The 15,260-nt window shown below is 64.6% G+C and overlaps 1 protein-coding gene across 1 annotated transcript in view; it reads left to right on the top strand.

The window, feature by feature from the left end:
* Positions 1-14,936, top strand: part of BAHCC1 (BAH domain and coiled-coil containing 1) — a 71,966-nt gene extending 57,030 nt beyond the window's left edge. The window contains 14 exon segments of the mRNA XM_032797136.2: positions 2,819-2,933; positions 3,306-3,588; positions 4,703-4,861; positions 5,303-5,628; positions 5,829-5,936; positions 6,828-6,960; positions 7,462-7,576; positions 8,042-8,117; positions 8,548-8,656; positions 9,141-9,266; positions 9,510-9,683; positions 10,086-11,221; positions 11,773-12,009; positions 12,521-14,936. Of these exon segments, the coding sequence (XP_032653027.2) occupies positions 2,819-2,933; positions 3,306-3,588; positions 4,703-4,861; positions 5,303-5,628; positions 5,829-5,936; positions 6,828-6,960; positions 7,462-7,576; positions 8,042-8,117; positions 8,548-8,656; positions 9,141-9,266; positions 9,510-9,683; positions 10,086-11,221; positions 11,773-12,009; positions 12,521-12,727 (3,304 nt within the window). The 3' untranslated portion in view covers positions 12,728-14,936.
* The last annotated feature ends 324 nt before the right edge of the window (positions 14,937-15,260 follow it).

The raw sequence follows: 15,260 nt of genomic DNA, 5'->3' as shown, positions 1-15,260 counted from the left end.
CTCCAGATCTGGCCACTTCCGTCCCCTGGTGCGTGGGCCAGAGTCACTGGAGCTTCTGCTTTCCTGGCGTTGCTGATAAAGGACCCAACAAGAACCTTGGGTGGGTCTGTGCCATTTGCCTGGGGAGTGGCCAGACTAAGGCATGTGCCTGCTGCTCATGTGCACATGCAGTCGTGCAGCCATGCTTGTGCACACGTGTGCTCATGCACATACCTTCCTCCACAGATGCAGCCACAAAGACCGGCACACTCATGTACGTGTGCTCCAATGCATATCCATGCACAGGCATATCCTCGCACGGATATGTCTGTGCTCCAGTCCATGCACAAATGCACCATCACATAGCCCTCCACTTGACCCGACCCGCCCGCTGCACACAGTCTCGCACCACATTTGTGAGCCTTCCAGCAGGCTCCCTATACTCACACCCCTGCATCCATCGTGCTGACACTCGCGCTGCTTGTGCCTCTGTGTGCACGCACGTCTTGGCACATACCCTGGCCCTGCACCCCAGGAAATCTGCCTCTGCAGGCTGTGAGCCCGCAGCCCCACACGCAGGCCCTGCCCCTCCCCGTGCGCTACTTGCGGGATCTTGGCCACAGCCATGCGGCAAAGGCTCCTCCAGCAGCTGCAGCTCCGGCCCTTTGGCCGCCATCCTATCACTAACATTCCTGCCTCCCCAAGCTCCCCAAGGGCACGGAGCTGTCTGAGCAGAGACGCCTCCCAAAGCCAGACACTCCCCTGGAGCAAAACTGTGGCCTTGGGCCATGGAATCTCCTCTCAGGGCCCCAGTCCTCCCTGGCTGGCCCAAGGGCCCCGGGTGGTGATCGGGGGAGCTGGAAACCTCCCTGCCTCCCCTCCTGGCTCTCTGGTTCCCCGGGGATTCCCTCCTGCCACCCTGAGCTGACACTGGGTGCCAGGATCACCCAAGGGTGCCGGGTCGAAAGGTTTAGTGAAAGCGTCCAGCCCTGCCAGAGGGATGTGAATGAGAGCTGCCTTGCAGCCTCAGACCCCAGCCTGGAGTTCCAGGGCAGGGGAGCAAAGTCAGCTTCCCTGGAGCTTAGGGCTCAGCACCGCTCCCAGCACGGAGGGGCTACTGGCACAGCCAGGCCTTGGAGCAGCGAGATGCCCTGGTTTGGGGTGGTCAGCAGCGCTGGGAAGGAATGAACAGGGAGGGTAAATGAGCCTCCTTCAGCAGCCTGGGATGGGGGGGCATTCTCTCTATGGGGTGGCTGCTCCAGTGAGCTCCCAGATGCACGGGCAGTGCCCACAGAGCCGCAGGCAGGGCTGTGGAAGTGCCAGGGTGGGCACTGGTGGTGCACGGTGGGGATAGGCGGCGTGGCTGGTTCTGGCACTCTGACCCACAGCGTCTCTATGTGCTGCTCCCGAGGTGCTGTGATCTGAGTGCTGGGGTGGGGGACCCCCTTCTCACATCCCCCACCCCATTGGACCCAGCTGCTGCTCCCAGGCCCTGCTGGTTTTTTCTGTACTCTGATGACTAAAGCAATTAGTCAGTAACAACTGTGCATCCCCCCCAGTCTGGAGGGGTATCTCCCCATTTCCCCCATTCGCCAGTGGCAGCAGTGACGTCCTCTTGGATGGGACAGGCCAGCCCCACATGGGAGCTGCATTTCCCCTGCCAGCCCCGTGCCCAGAAAGCGCCCTGACAGCTGGGGATGGCTATTCATGTTTGGTGAAAGAGGCGATTGTCCGTGGAGCAGGTCCGTTCCCCCCCCCCCCATATTAATTAGCTGCAGCAGCAGCCGCCTCGTGGGCTGTCTGGAGGAATGTGGCAGGAAGGCAGGAAAGCCCAGGAATGTCCCAGGGAGAGGACCCCCCCTCCGCAAGGGAGCAGATGTGGGGGTTGAGTGGGGGTGGATCTGCGTGTTCCAGCTGTGGCCTGCATTGTGTTCATTGTTGGGTGGGGAGATCCCAACACAGCCCCCCCACCACCAATAATACACCTGCCAGGGAAGGAAGGGGGCGCAGGGCCGATGTCAGGGAGGCTGAAGGGCAGTAACGCTTTGCATTGTCTGTGCAGCCTCTACCCCCAAGGATCTCAAAGCATCACAATGGATTTTGCCTCCCAGCTCCCCTCTAGTGGTGCAGAGACATCTCAATGCCCCATTTGATACAGTGGGAAACTGAGGCACAGGGCGATCTGGCGACTTGTCCCCAATCACATCGCTGGGACAAGAACCCAGCGCCAGGCTGGGGTGGGAGTTCGGAGCCGCTCTGGTTCTCTGCTCCAGCATGGACCTGGCTCATTCCCACCGATTTGTCACCAGCCTTGCTGCTCCATGGAATATGGCTCTGGGCAAAGGGGCTGGGTGGGGGCAAGATCCCTCCCCCGCCCCGCTAGGCTGCTCAGTGCCGGATGCGATTCACAGTGCTGCTCAGGGCCCCAGACTCAGTGGCTGTGGGGACTGATGCTCCTGGGCTGGGAACGTCCCTGGGAGCCTGCTTGGCTGCGGAGGGTCAGGCTCTGGCCCTGGGGCTGACATCGGGGTGGAGCTGGCAGCAGACTGGGATTCCTGGGACAGCTGAGTGGGTGGCAGGACAGGGTCCCTGGGGTGGGGCCGACAGTGGGGCAGGTGGGTTCCCTGGCAGGCTGGGGCTGACGGCGGGGCAAGCAGGGTCCCTGGGGTGGGGCTGACGTCGGGGCAGGCGGGGTCCCTGGGGTGGGGCTGACGGCGGGGCAGGCGGCGTCCCTGGGGTGGGCTGACGGCAGGGCAGGCGGGCTGGTGGCAGGACAAGGCCCGCGTCTCAGCGGCTCTGCATGCCCGGTGCACTGAAGGCCGCTCACCCCCGCTCGTAGGGCTGTGAAAACCAGCCTGTCCCTCCTGTGCGCGGAGCTGCGGAGCGACGGCGAGCCCAAGACGAAGCGGAGCAGGATTGTCGAGGTGGCCTACAGCAGCCTCAAGGGCGCCCAGGTGAGTGCCCGTGCCGGGAATGGCCCTGCCGGGTTGCCTGGGGGAGGCGAGGGGACAACCTGGTGCCAAGCCCAGCGCAGAGCCTGGAGCGGCCACGCCACCTGCCCCAGAGAGGAGCTTCCAGCTGGGTGAGGGTGCGGGGCACGCTGCCCAGGGGTCTTTGGGGGGCCTTGGCTGCTCCACACATGGGGCTCCATCCGACAGCCCCAGCTGGGAGCAGCAGGGGTGGGGGTTGTAATGGGAAGCCCAGCTCCTCTTCTGGCCATGGGGGGCAGGAGAAGCCATTGCTGCAGGGCTGGGCAGCAGGGCAGAGCGCGCTGGGGGGCCCACAGGGGTGGCTGCTCAGGGCTGTGCTGTCTCCGGCCCACACAGGACAAGGTGCGGTGCAAGAAAAGCAGCTCCCAGAGCAAACTCGCTGCCAAGGCTGCTCACAAGGTCTCCCAGCTGAAGCAGAAAGCGAAGAGCAAAGGGCTCCCGGCGGGCATCAGCCCCTTCCGCAGGAAAGAGCCCAGCCCCGGCAGCAGGATCCAGAAGAAACTCTCCAGGGCCAAGAGTACCAAAGCTGCAGCCTCCACCAAGTACCCGCAGCAGGACCCGGCCAGCCAGGAGTCTGCTCACTTCAAAGCAATGCCCAGCCCAGGGGCAGCCGGCGCAGGTATGGGAGTGGGAGAGGGCATGGGCCAAAGGTGCAGGACCATGGCACAGTCAGGTCCCCCTGGCACCCGGCCCCAGGGCTGCCCCCCATTCGTACTGCTGCAGGGAGGCCCTCGCTGCTCCAGGCAGGCCCTGGGCACAACTCTGCTCCACGAGAGAGGGAAGGGGCATCTGTCCCTGGGCACAGGGCAGCTGGCAGGGCAGGGCTGCCTTGGCAGCGAGCCGTTCCTGGCTGTTGCTGCTCTGCCGGGCTCCCTGCAGACCCCCTGGGGTGCGGGCTCTGATTGAGGGGCTGGGGGTTCCCCAGGGCTGGGGGCTGTGCAGAGGTGAGCGCTAGCTGTAGCTATTGGGGGAGAGGAAGGGAGGCCGACAGATGGAGAAAGCTCTGTGGGATGAGGAATTTAAAAATAGCTGTGTCTGCCTGGCCCAGGGCTGGTTCCTGAGGCCCCAGGGGCGACCCCGCAGCTGCCGGGCAGGGTTATCGGGCAGCCAGGCCCTGACACACAAGACTGGGAAAAAGCCTCAGCTTCCTCTCCCCAAAAGCCCTTTGGTCCGGCAGAACAAAGAGAGGGGCCCGCCTGGGCAGGATGCAGGAAGGAGGAAGCTGGAGCAGGAAGTGCTTGCTGTGAAGGAGCAGGAGGTGCCATCCCTGGGGAGCGCCCTCCCTATGCCCCGGGTGAAGGGGCAGAGAAGTGGGAAGGGCAGATAAGACGAGGAAATCCAGGGCTCTTTGTGCTGGCCCTGGTCGTGTCTGGCTGCAGCAAACCTCTCCTGGGTGCCGACTGGCCACCGGGCTGGGGCTAGAGAAGGGGGATCCCAGCCCTGCACCCTACCCTTGTGGGGGTATCCCCCGGCGAGCCCCAAGATGGCTTCCAGAGACCCCCCCAGCCACTCTCGGGCTGTGACATGTGGGACGTGCTGAGTTCCCTGCGGCTGCCCAGCGGGTTCCTCCCTGATCCCAGGGCTGGGCAGGATAGAGTGGGGAGAGGGGGCTAGGTAGGTACAGGTCTTGCTGCACCCACGTGCTGTCTGGCCAGCGCTCAGCCTCACACCCACCATTGCAGCCCCACTTCCCCCATCTCTTCCTCACCCCTCCCGGCCTGGCCTCCCTGCAGACGCAGACTACGAGAGCGAGGACGGTGCTGCCCTGTCACCCGATGAGACCCTGCCCCCCTCGGTGCCCCCCGCCATGGTCGGGCCCTCCCCATCCTCGGTGGTGAAGATGGAGGCCAATCAGAAGGCGAAGAAGAAAAAGGAAAGGCAGGGGTTGCTAGGTAACGGGAAAGGCAGGCCGGGGGTACCGGGGATTGGCAGGTGCCAGGCGCAGAGGGCTGGGGCAGGGGGTTCCTGGCACACACCCTCCTGAGCAGGGGGCAGGCCATGGAGGCAGAGCTGCCTTTGCCCGGAGCAGGGGCGGCACGCTGGAGGGGCCCACGCTGGCACCGTCTGGCTCTCCCCAGCACCGGCCCCGTCCGCCCACCTCGAGAGGCAGCAAGCGAAGCCAGACGCTTTGCTCAGCAGCTTCTCTGATGGAAACGTGGCCGGCTGGCCATGGTCAGTCAGTGCCGGGAGAGCACCCTCTGCCGGTGCCCCAGGATGCTGGCCCACATGCCAGCACGGGGCCCCTGCTCCAAGGCGGGCTCAGGATGGGCACAGGCTGGCAGTCGCCAGGACCCCTGGCCTAAGCAGCCTGTCCCTCCCCTCTCTCCCTGCAGGGCCGTGTCGAATCTCCAGCCCAGAGGGCGAAGTCAAGATCAAGCGGCGCCCAGGGAAGCCTGGCGCAGGGAAGCTGGAGAAAGTGCCCGCCAGGAGGAAGACGGGGGCCTGCGAGGGGACCAGCAAGAGGAAGCTGAAGGGTAAGCCCAAGGAGAGCATGCGGCAGCTGGTGCAATCCGGCGCGGGCAGCCTGGCAGCCAGCAACAGCCCCTTCCCCGGCACCGACGCCAGGCAGTTCGCACCCAGGGAGGATGGGGCCAAGATTTCCAGCGAGCGCCTGAAGAAAGCCACCCGCAAGAGCAAGGTGCTGCAGTCGGCCCTGCGGGTGAGTGCTGGGGGGCAGGGGCTCCTGGGGGCGGTACGGGGCTCTTGCGGGCGAGTGCTGGGGGGCAAGGGCTCCTGGGGGGGGCTGCGGGCGCACAGGGGGAGCATGTTGCATGGTGCAGGGCAGAGGGCGTGTTGGGGGTCTCTAGGCCAGCGCCATGCACGGTCGGTGTGCAAACCCCTGTCGTCTCCCCCCGACAGCGGAAGAACGGGGCGCTGGCCCTGGCCCTCTCACCCAGGAATGCCAAGAGCATCCTCAGCAAAGGCAAGAAGCTGAGCAAGGGGAAGAGCAAGGTGGCCACCAAACAGGTAAGGTAGCCACACAGTCCTGCCCCGCCCCGCTGCAGCAACCCCTCCCCCACCTCTGCCAGCTGTCCCCCCTCCCCCCGCTGCCCGCTGGCAGGCAACGCCCTCCGCCAGCCTGCCCCCGCCCCGCCGCTAGCAATCCCTCCCTCACCTCTGCCAGGCCCTTTGCCCCCGGCCTGCTGCAGCAACCCCGCCCCCACCTCCCCAGCCCTTGCCCGCCGCTCCGCTGCAATGCAACCCCTCCGAACAGCCCTTGCCCCCGCTCCGCTGGCTGCAACTCCTCCCACACCATCTCGCCAGTCCACCGCCAGTCCTGCCCCCGCCCCAGAAACTCCTCCCCCACCTCTGCCAGCCCTGCTCCCACCCTCACTTCAGCAACCCCTCCCCCACCTCTGCCATCTGTCCCCCCTCCATCATGGCAGCAGCCCCCATGGCCCCTAGTCTGTGGCATAGGAACCAAGCCCTGAACCACATCCTGCCCAACTGCCCCGGCTGGGAAGAGACTCTGAGGCCAGCGGCCTGCGGTCACCTGACTAATCACCGGCCACCCATCCAGAGATAAGGGGCTGGTCAGGGGCCTGTGGGTGGAGAGCCACCTGGAGAGACCGAGGCTGTGAATGGGGATGGAGTCCCAGCCAGGGGGGAGTGGGGGTTGGGAGGAGTAGCAGGAATCTGTTCTTGGCGGGGCAGGGGGAAGCCCCTTGGGGCCATTCCTCCCTCCAGACACTCCCAGGCGTCCCCTGGGCCCCCTAGACATTCGCTGGCCAGGCCGCTGATGCTGTCGGGAGAGACCCGGGTTCAAGGCCTGGCCGGGGGCTGAGTGAGGGGCTCCCTGGCGGCTCCCGGACCACAAGGGGGTGGCTGCTCACTGCCCCCGGCACTCTGTCCCCACAGTGCAAGGGGCGGGCAGTCAGCAAGCTGCTGGAGAGCTTCACCGTGGAGGATGACTTTGAGTTTGATGACAACAGCAGCTTCTCAGAAGAGGAGGAGAGCCCTCGGCTGGGGGCTGAGCAGGGCGCAGCCCATGGTGAGCTCCGCCCCCCAGGCAGAGCCCAGGCTGCCAGGCCACTGGGCATGGGATGAATGGACACATCGAGGGGTCCAGGGCAGAGGAGTCGGTCTAAGGCACCAGAGTCAGGACCCCTGGGTCCTCGCCTGGCTTTGTGTGTTACTGGCCCATTCTGTGGCTCAGTTTCCCCATAGGGCTCTCAAGAGTGGGGCTGTGGGGCTCAATCCAGTCACATCTTGCAGCTCTTTGGGATCCCTGGAGTGAGGTGGAGCCACAGAGTGGTGGGGCAGGATCCCAGGGGGCACAGTGCACCCCACGGCTCATTTCAATGCATTGTAACGAGAGCCAGCATCCCATGTGCAGCTCCCAGAAGCCAATGAGCAGCTCTGGATCCCTAAGCCACGGGACGGGCTATGAGGCATGCAAGTGACCCATGGTGTGGCTTGTCTTGCGGGCACGGAGTGGGCAGGGGGGCAGGTGCTGGCCCCTGGAGGACTCATGCCCCATCTTCTCCCTCAGCGCACTCCTGTACTATCCACAAGGAGGACCTGCGGGACGGCCTGCGGGTGCTCATCCCCAAGGAGGACAGTCTGCTGTATGCCGGCAGCGTCAAGACCCTGCAGCCTCCGGACATGTAAGGGCCACGCTGGCATGGGGGAGAGACGAGGGGCGGGGGGACCCACAAGGAAGGAGACAGATAGATGGACAGACAACCCCAGCATCGAGGAGCTACCCTGATGCCCCCGGGTATGAGGGTGGGTTGACCCCTTTGGATTTCCCAGCCGTTCTCCCCTGGAGAGGTCAAAGAAAGCGCTGGCTCTCTGGGAACGCTCTTGGGATGTGAAATAAGTTCTGTCTCTGCCCATCCCCCTGCACCCTGGCCCTTCCCCTCTCACGGCAGCGCTGGGCTGCAGGCCCTTGGGTCAGCAGGCTGCCCCTGTGGCCACTGACTGCCATCCAGCAGAGCCACTCACTGGGCTCTGGGCCTCTCAGGCCGGATGTCCCACCTTCCCCCTTCTGGGTGAGCTCCGAAAGCAGAGGGAGCCCCTTCTTCTGGTCGCGCTGGCCTGACCCCTTGTTCACTGAATCCCCCATGCAGCTACAGCGTTGTGATCGAGGGGGAGAGAGGAAACCGCCAGCGGATCTACTCCCTGGAGCAGCTCCTGCAGGAAGCTGTGAGTGCTCTGCTCACCCTGGGTAAACACAGAGCTTGGCCCGGCGCCCCGGGGAGGGAAACAACCTGCCTCAGACAATCGGAAGGTCCCAGCCATTTGTGCAGGGCAGGCAGGGCAGCCTTCAAAGCACGGGCAGGAAGGGAGGGGCTGGCAAGCACCCAGCCAAGGCAAACAAGGCCAGACGTGCACAATGTGCTGGGACCAGCATGGGGCCAGGAACCAGGCCAGGCCAGCATCATAGCACCCCGGACAGCGGCTGGAGCACACCAGAAGGACTAGCTGACCCAGAACCCCACTGGTTCCCTACCCTGTGTGCACTTCCCAGGCAGAGCTCCCCCCACGTGGCTGACAGACACCCCCCTCCCTTGGGGGCAGAGGCCCCAGCCCTGCCAAGGAGCCTCCGGTGACCCATGCTCTTGTCTCCTTCCAGGTGCTGGACATCAGACCCCAGTCCAGCCACCACCTCCCGCCAGGTGCCAGGGTGTGCGCGTACTGGAGCCAGAAGTCCCGCTGCCTCTACCCGGGGAACGTTGTGCGAGGTGAGGAGCCTGCAGGGTGCATGCGCTGGGGTAGGAGCCGTTTGGGTGATTTGGGCCATGGGGCAGCATGAGCACCACTGCAGAACTGAGGCTGGTGCTCAGGTGCCAGGCAGGGGTCCCCGGGCAGGGGCAACGAGAGGAGAGGGCAGCAGGGCTGGCACCTCCCTGGCACACAGCCCTGCTGGCAGGCCTGGACAGACGGGCTGTACGGAGGAGCGCGCAGAGTGAGTGCAGGGCGGGGGAGCTGGGGATGGGCCTGGCTGGAGGAGGACTCTCATTCTGCTGCATGCGCATGTGACTGTGGTGCAGAGATGCCCCTGCCATCAGCGTGTCCCTCCCCTGGCCTGCTGGCTCTGGCACAGCTTCACCTGCTCAGGACCTTGTCCTCAGGGACGCCCTGCGCTGGCAGTGGGGTAGCCCTCTCACTCCCTCAGCGCTGGGGCTCCCCCTCCCCTGTGTGCGCACTGACAGCATGTCCCCTCAGGTCCCTCCAGCGAGGAGGAGGAGGAGGAGGACCTGGACTCGGTGGTGGTGGAGTTTGACGACGGGGACACAGGGCACATCTCAGTGTCCAACATCCGCTTGCTGCCACCGGACTATCAGATCCAGTGTGAGCTGCCTGGCTGGGCCCCGGTGGGGGTTGGGGGGCTGTGCCCTGCCTGGGGCTGAGGGGGAGCCCCGCAGAGAGGCACAAGTTGGGTGTGCAGGGCCAGGAGCCAGCATACTGGCCTCGCACTGCTGGGGGGGCCGGGCCAGGACTCAGCCAGGTCTCCTTGCCCCTGGGGCCTAGGCCAGCCCATCTGGCTATGGGCGTGAGTCTCCTCCCCAGCCCTGACACTCGCTGTGGTTACAGGCACAGAGCCCTCCCCCGCCCTGCTGGTATCCAGCACATGCCGGCGGACGAAGCGGTCCTCCAGCGATGCCCCCCCGCCCAGCGAGCCGGTCCCCAGCCTGTGTATGGATGGACGTGACAGCGCCGAGCCAGCCAAGAACGCCAGCAAGAAGGCCACTAGCAAAGAGAAAGCTGGTAGGTAGAGCCAGGGGCTGGGAATTAGCCTCCCTATAGGCCAGAGGTCCCTCCCCTGCACGGCTACAGCCAGCCAGCAGAGCTGTGCTCTTCCCTGGAGGGGAAACTCCATAGGGGCCTGGGACTGGCCTAGCAGGGAGCTGCAGGTCAGGCAGGAGGGGTACCAGCAGAACTGGGTGGTGGAGCCCAGGGTTGGGTAGCAGAGGGCTCGCATCATGCTCCTCTCCAGCCGCGCATTTGTGCCTGACTTGAGAGCTGAACTAGCACAGCCTTGCCTAGGGACCCATATGTACAGGGGGCACAGTTGGGAGGCTCTGGCTGTGGATCAGGAGCCTGGCGGAGCCCGGGAGGTGTTCCCAGCCACAGCCAGCGCCCTGACTCGGCTGTTTCCCTCCCGGACAGGTAAAGCCGATGTGCTGGCCGTGGGTGCCAAGGCGCTGCCGCCGGCTGATCACTTCCTGGGCCGGCGTGGCAGCCCCCTGCTGAGCTGGTCAGCGGTGGCCCAGACCAAGCGGAAGGCAGCCAGCAAGAACCCGGCCGTGCTGCAGAACCTCTTCCAGCTCAACGGCAGCAGCAAGAAACTGCGGGCCAAAGAGGCACTCTTCCCCGTGCATAGCATGGCCGCCCCCATCTTTGGCAACGGCTTCGGTGCTGACTCCTTCAGCAGGATCGCCAGCTCCTACGCCTCCTTCGGCGCCGGCACCAGCCTGGTGCTGCCCAGCGCCCAGAAGCTCCTGCGGGCCAAGAAGGTGGAGAGGCTGGAGGCGGAGGTGGGCAAGGGGGGCAGGAGGAAGTCGGGCAGCGAGTACCTGGTCAAGCTGGACCACGAGGGCGTGACGTCGCCCAAGAACAAGAACTGCAAGGCCCTGCTGATGAGCGACAAGGGCTTTGGGCCCAAGCTGGAGAGACCCTTGCCCAGCCATGGCTACGCCCACCCAGCTATACTGGGCAAGGACAAAAAGGGGCGGGCCCCCATGCACCAGCTGCCCGTGGGGCTGGCGCTGCGCAAGTACTCGGGCCAGGCCGACTACGCCCTGAACTGTGACAGCGACTGCCACAGCTCCTACTCCGACATGGACGAGGACGAGGAGGCTGGAGGGCTGGGCACCAATGTGCCCTCGCGCTTCATGTCACGCCTCTCGGTCTCATCCTCTTCCTCCGGCTCCTCCACCTCCTCCTCCTCCGGCTCCATCTCCACCTCCAGCCTGTGCTCCTCCGACAACGAGGACTCCTCCTACAGCTCTGATGACGAGGACTCCACCTTGCTGCTGCAGACCTGCCTCACCCACCCCGTGCCCACTCTGCTGGCACAGTCCCAGGCACTGCGCTCCAAGAGCAGCGCCCCGCAGAGGTGCTTCATCGCCAAGGCCGCCGCTGCCAGCGCCAAGGCCAAGCTGAAGCGCAAGGAGGCCCTGAGCTTCTCCAAAGCCAAAGAGTTCTCCCGGAGGCAGCGGTTGCCGTCGGTGGAAAATCGGCCAAAGATCTCTGCTTTCCTGCCAGCGCGGCAGCTCTGGAAGTGGTCAGGGAACCCCACGCAGGTACGTCCAGCCCTGCCCCCAGGGGAGCCTCAGGGGCAGGGCAGGTAGAGGCCTCCCATGTGATTGTCCCTGGCTTGTTAGCTTGGTGCCGAAGGGAGGCGGTTGGGCACTGCCAGCAGATGGGATGAGGAGCAAGGCACGCCCTTAACGGGGATGTCTTGGGTCAGGGAGATGCTGGAACAGGCCAGCACCTCCACAAGCAGACCCCTGCCATGGAGGCACAGTCACTACCTGAGGGGGCACCGGCTTGGCACACCGAGGCGTCTCCCCCAGCCCATTCCCTCCATGGTTTGCAGTTCTTGGTCCCCCCTTAGCTCTGATCCAGGCAGAGCCTCCCCACCCCCACCAGAGGCACCTCATCCCTGCCGCTAGCCCTGGGACTGCCCTGTCCTTCTGGGAGCCCATGGACTCGCTGAGGGGGCCTGGAACCGCTGCATTGCTACCATCTCTCCACCCCCAATCCCACTAGGGCAGCCATGCTGCTATTGGCACCCCAGTGTGGGGCTGGAGGGTCGCCAGCTGGGGCCTGACAGCGTCTCCACCCCCTGCAGAGAAGGGGCATGAAGGGCAAGGCCCGGAAGTTGTTCTACAAGGCCATTGTGCGGGGCAAGGAGACGCTGCGCATCGGCGACTGTGCCGTGTTCCTCTCGGCCGGCCGGCCCAACCTGCCCTACATCGGGCGCATCGAGAGCATGTGGGAGTCGTGGGGCAGCAACATGGTGGTGAAGGTGAAGTGGTTCTACCACCCCGAGGAGACCAAGCTGGGCAAGCGGCAGAGCGACGGCAAGGTGAGGGGGTGGGCGGCTGGGCACGGACCGTGGATGGGGGCAGACGGGTGTGGGACGGGTGGTTGGGTGGAGAGACCTGGGATGGGGGTGACAGGTGTGAGATGGGGGTTGCTAGGCATATGGGCACAGGATGGGGGCACAGGACAGTGGTGCTGGGCGGACAGGCACAGGACAGGGCACTGGGCAGGTGGGCACAGAACAGGGGTGCTGGGCAGAGGGGCACAAGATGGAGGCACTGAATGGAGGGGCACGGGATGAGGCATTGGGCTGCCGGGTGTGGACGGGGCACTGGGCAGATGGACACAAAATGGGGTTGCTGGGCGGACGGGCACAGGACGGGGCACTGGGCAGCCAGGCACGAGATGGCCCCCTTCCCAAGCCCCTCCAGGAGAGCCCACAGGCTGCGCTCCGAACAGGATGGCCACGGAGCTCCCAGCATGCTAGGCAGGGCCAGGCAGGCAGCCCGTCCAGTGGAGCCTGCAGGGGACCCTAACCTGCCTTCTGCCCACAGAACGCGCTGTACCAGTCGTGCCACGAGGACGAGAACGACGTGCAGACCATCTCGCACAAGTGCCAGGTGGTGGGGCGGGAGCACTACGAGCAACTGACCAGGAACAAGAAGTACCAGGACCGCCAGGACCTCTATTACCTAGCGGGGACCTACGACCCCACCACGGGCCGGCTGGTGACTGCCGACGGCGTCCCCATCCTGTGCTGACCCACCCATCCACCGGCAAACGCAGGGGAAAGGAGCCGGGAACCGGGGCCAGGAATGGCCGGGCACCCTGGGGCCTTTTGCCTCCCTTTCTGGGTGGGCTGGCTGACGAAGGGGCTGCGCTGACACCGGGGAAGCTCCCCCCGCAGCACCACCTCTGCCCGTTGGAGCCAGGCCCGGTAATTATGCAAACCCCGCCCAGCGGCACAACCCCGGCGGCTCCCACAGAGCAGCGGCCCAGATGCCGGCCGCGGGGCAGAGCCCGTCTGGCTTGCCGGAGACCCGCACACAGAGCTCTCCTTCCCGTTGGCAGGCACGGAGAGATTTGAATTCAAGCCATACTGTCCCTAGTACCTCGGACTGTTTGCCAGCAGGTAAAGCAGAAATCAGGTGTATTATTCTATTTATTTCTTGTGTAAATATTGTATTTCTTCCGGGAAGTTTTATGGAAACAGAGAAACCGACAGACAAACGGGGAGGGGGGGTTGCAATGCACTGTTTGCCCTCAGCCTGGCTGTGGCCGAGGACAGCTGGGGTTTCTGTACATAGGGAGGGAGCAGGGAGAGCCCCTGGCGCGCTCACCCCGCTGATGGGACGGCACCCGCCTGGCTGGGACGGCTGTGTAATATAGACCCCCCGCGGCGCGCTCCCTCGCTCCTTTGGTGTATCATTGTTGTTATTATTATTCTGATGCTAGTGACCCCGCGCTCTGTGGGGAGGCACGTGCCCTGTGACGGGGGAACAGAGAGAGTATATATATTATTATAAACTAGGGCAGGGAGGCCATGCCATGCTCGGCAGGGAGCACGCAGCCAGAGCCAGCTTCCCGCAGGAACCAAACACGCCCACCATGCACAGATCTGCCGCTCCTGCATGCACCCACGCCCCACACAAGCAGGAGACAGGGCCAGGCTGGGCGTCTCCCTGTGGCTCCCAGCCGCGCCAGGACCCCAGTTAAAGGACGTGGGTGGATTTGTGCAGACAGTGGGGGTGGGGGGGTTTCGCATGTGGACATGGGCATGCGGAGGGGTGCACAGGCGCTGAAAGGACAAAGTGCAGGGCTGCCTGACAGCACTGCACCCCCTCCCAGCTGGGACCGGGCAGCTCTAACCCTCTTTTCTGAATCCCATTAACCCAAACTCCCCCAGACCCTCTCAGGAGAAGATGCCCGGCTGGAGGCCAGCGCTGCCCATGGGAGCTGGCTGCCCCAATGCCCTGGGCTGGGGCCAGGCTGGAGCCGAGATGTCTCTGCCCTTTGAGCACTCTCAGGCCTGCAGCTCGGACAGTGGGGCTCAGCAACCCCCTGGCCGGGCTGCCCACGTGGGGAATTTTCTGAACGCACAAGAACCCAGTGAGAAGGTGCCTGGGCAGGTGGGGAGCGGGTATCGCGCCCTGTTTAGATCTCATTGCCAGAGGGACAGTGGGTGGCTTCCTGCAGACAAACCAAAGCACCACCCCCCTGCTCCTCCCCCCCGGAGCCTGTGTGGGGAGCCAGCAGAGACACCTACCCTGGCTGCCCCTGCACCTGCTCTGTGGGGGTGACATCCCAGCTCTCCCACCCAGGGGCTGCCAGCATGTCTGACAGCCTCCCACTAACAGCCCTGCCCCACAGGGAGGTGGCACCCGCTGGGCACAACACTGGGCTCCATGTGGCCCATGCCAGCTCGGCATAGCATGGCCCCAGTGAGCAGATGTCCCCAAGCCCCCGGGCTGCCCCAGGGCCTGGCAGTCACCCCAGCTCCCAGGGCCTCAGCGGGGGCTGATGTAATGTGATCGGAGGTGCCCCTGCAGCCCCCACACTCCCAGTACTTTGCTGTCTGTGGTTTCTGCCCACTCCAGTCAGGACCCGTGCCCTCACTGGGGCAGGGGGACGCTGGCCCGTCCCAGCCCCCACAAAGCTCCAGATAGAAGAGAAAGGAGCCTCCCCTCCCCCCCCGGTGGTCTCAGAGTAACCCAGATTCCTGATGAGCGCATGAGACACCCCCCAGCCCCCTCCAAGCGGCTGTGCCCCCCTCCCCGTGGCCACGCTATGCTGTAAATGTGTAAAGGGACGTTCTGCGCCGAGGGGAGGGGTTTTTTTCAATGTAAACACTAAAAAACTACAACAAAAGGGGCAACACCCCAGTTTTCTGAACAGCAGACGATGTAAAGGCCTTTTAGTATGGAACTTTTCTATCGATAACTTGGCTTATGAATAAATATATGAAACCTTGCTGGGCAGCGGGTGTTCAGTCCCTCGTGGGATGGGGCGTGGAACCAGCCCCACGGGGCAGACAGGCACGGGGCCAGGGCTCTGGCCTTTGTACTGTGGGTGCCAAGCCCTGGGGGGGCTGTCAGGGAAACGGGGGGGCATCAGAGGGGAGGATTGCGGGTGCCCTTTCTTTGAGGGGTGTTGGGTGAGGATCAGAGGGGAGGATTGGGGGTGCCCTGCCTTTGAGGGGTGTTGGGTGAGGATCAGAGGGGAGGATTGGGGGTGTCATGCACTGGGTGGGCCAGGCTACACATCAGTTACAGTGACGGAAAGCTGGAGCCAGGA

Source organism: Chelonoidis abingdonii, chromosome 13 (assembly GCF_003597395.2).
Source record: "Chelonoidis abingdonii isolate Lonesome George chromosome 13, CheloAbing_2.0, whole genome shotgun sequence".
In the NCBI taxonomy this organism is placed as follows: domain Eukaryota; kingdom Metazoa; phylum Chordata; order Testudines; family Testudinidae; genus Chelonoidis; species Chelonoidis abingdonii.
Note: the sequence above shows the minus strand (reverse complement) of the source record. Positions and strands in the feature narration are given on the sequence as shown.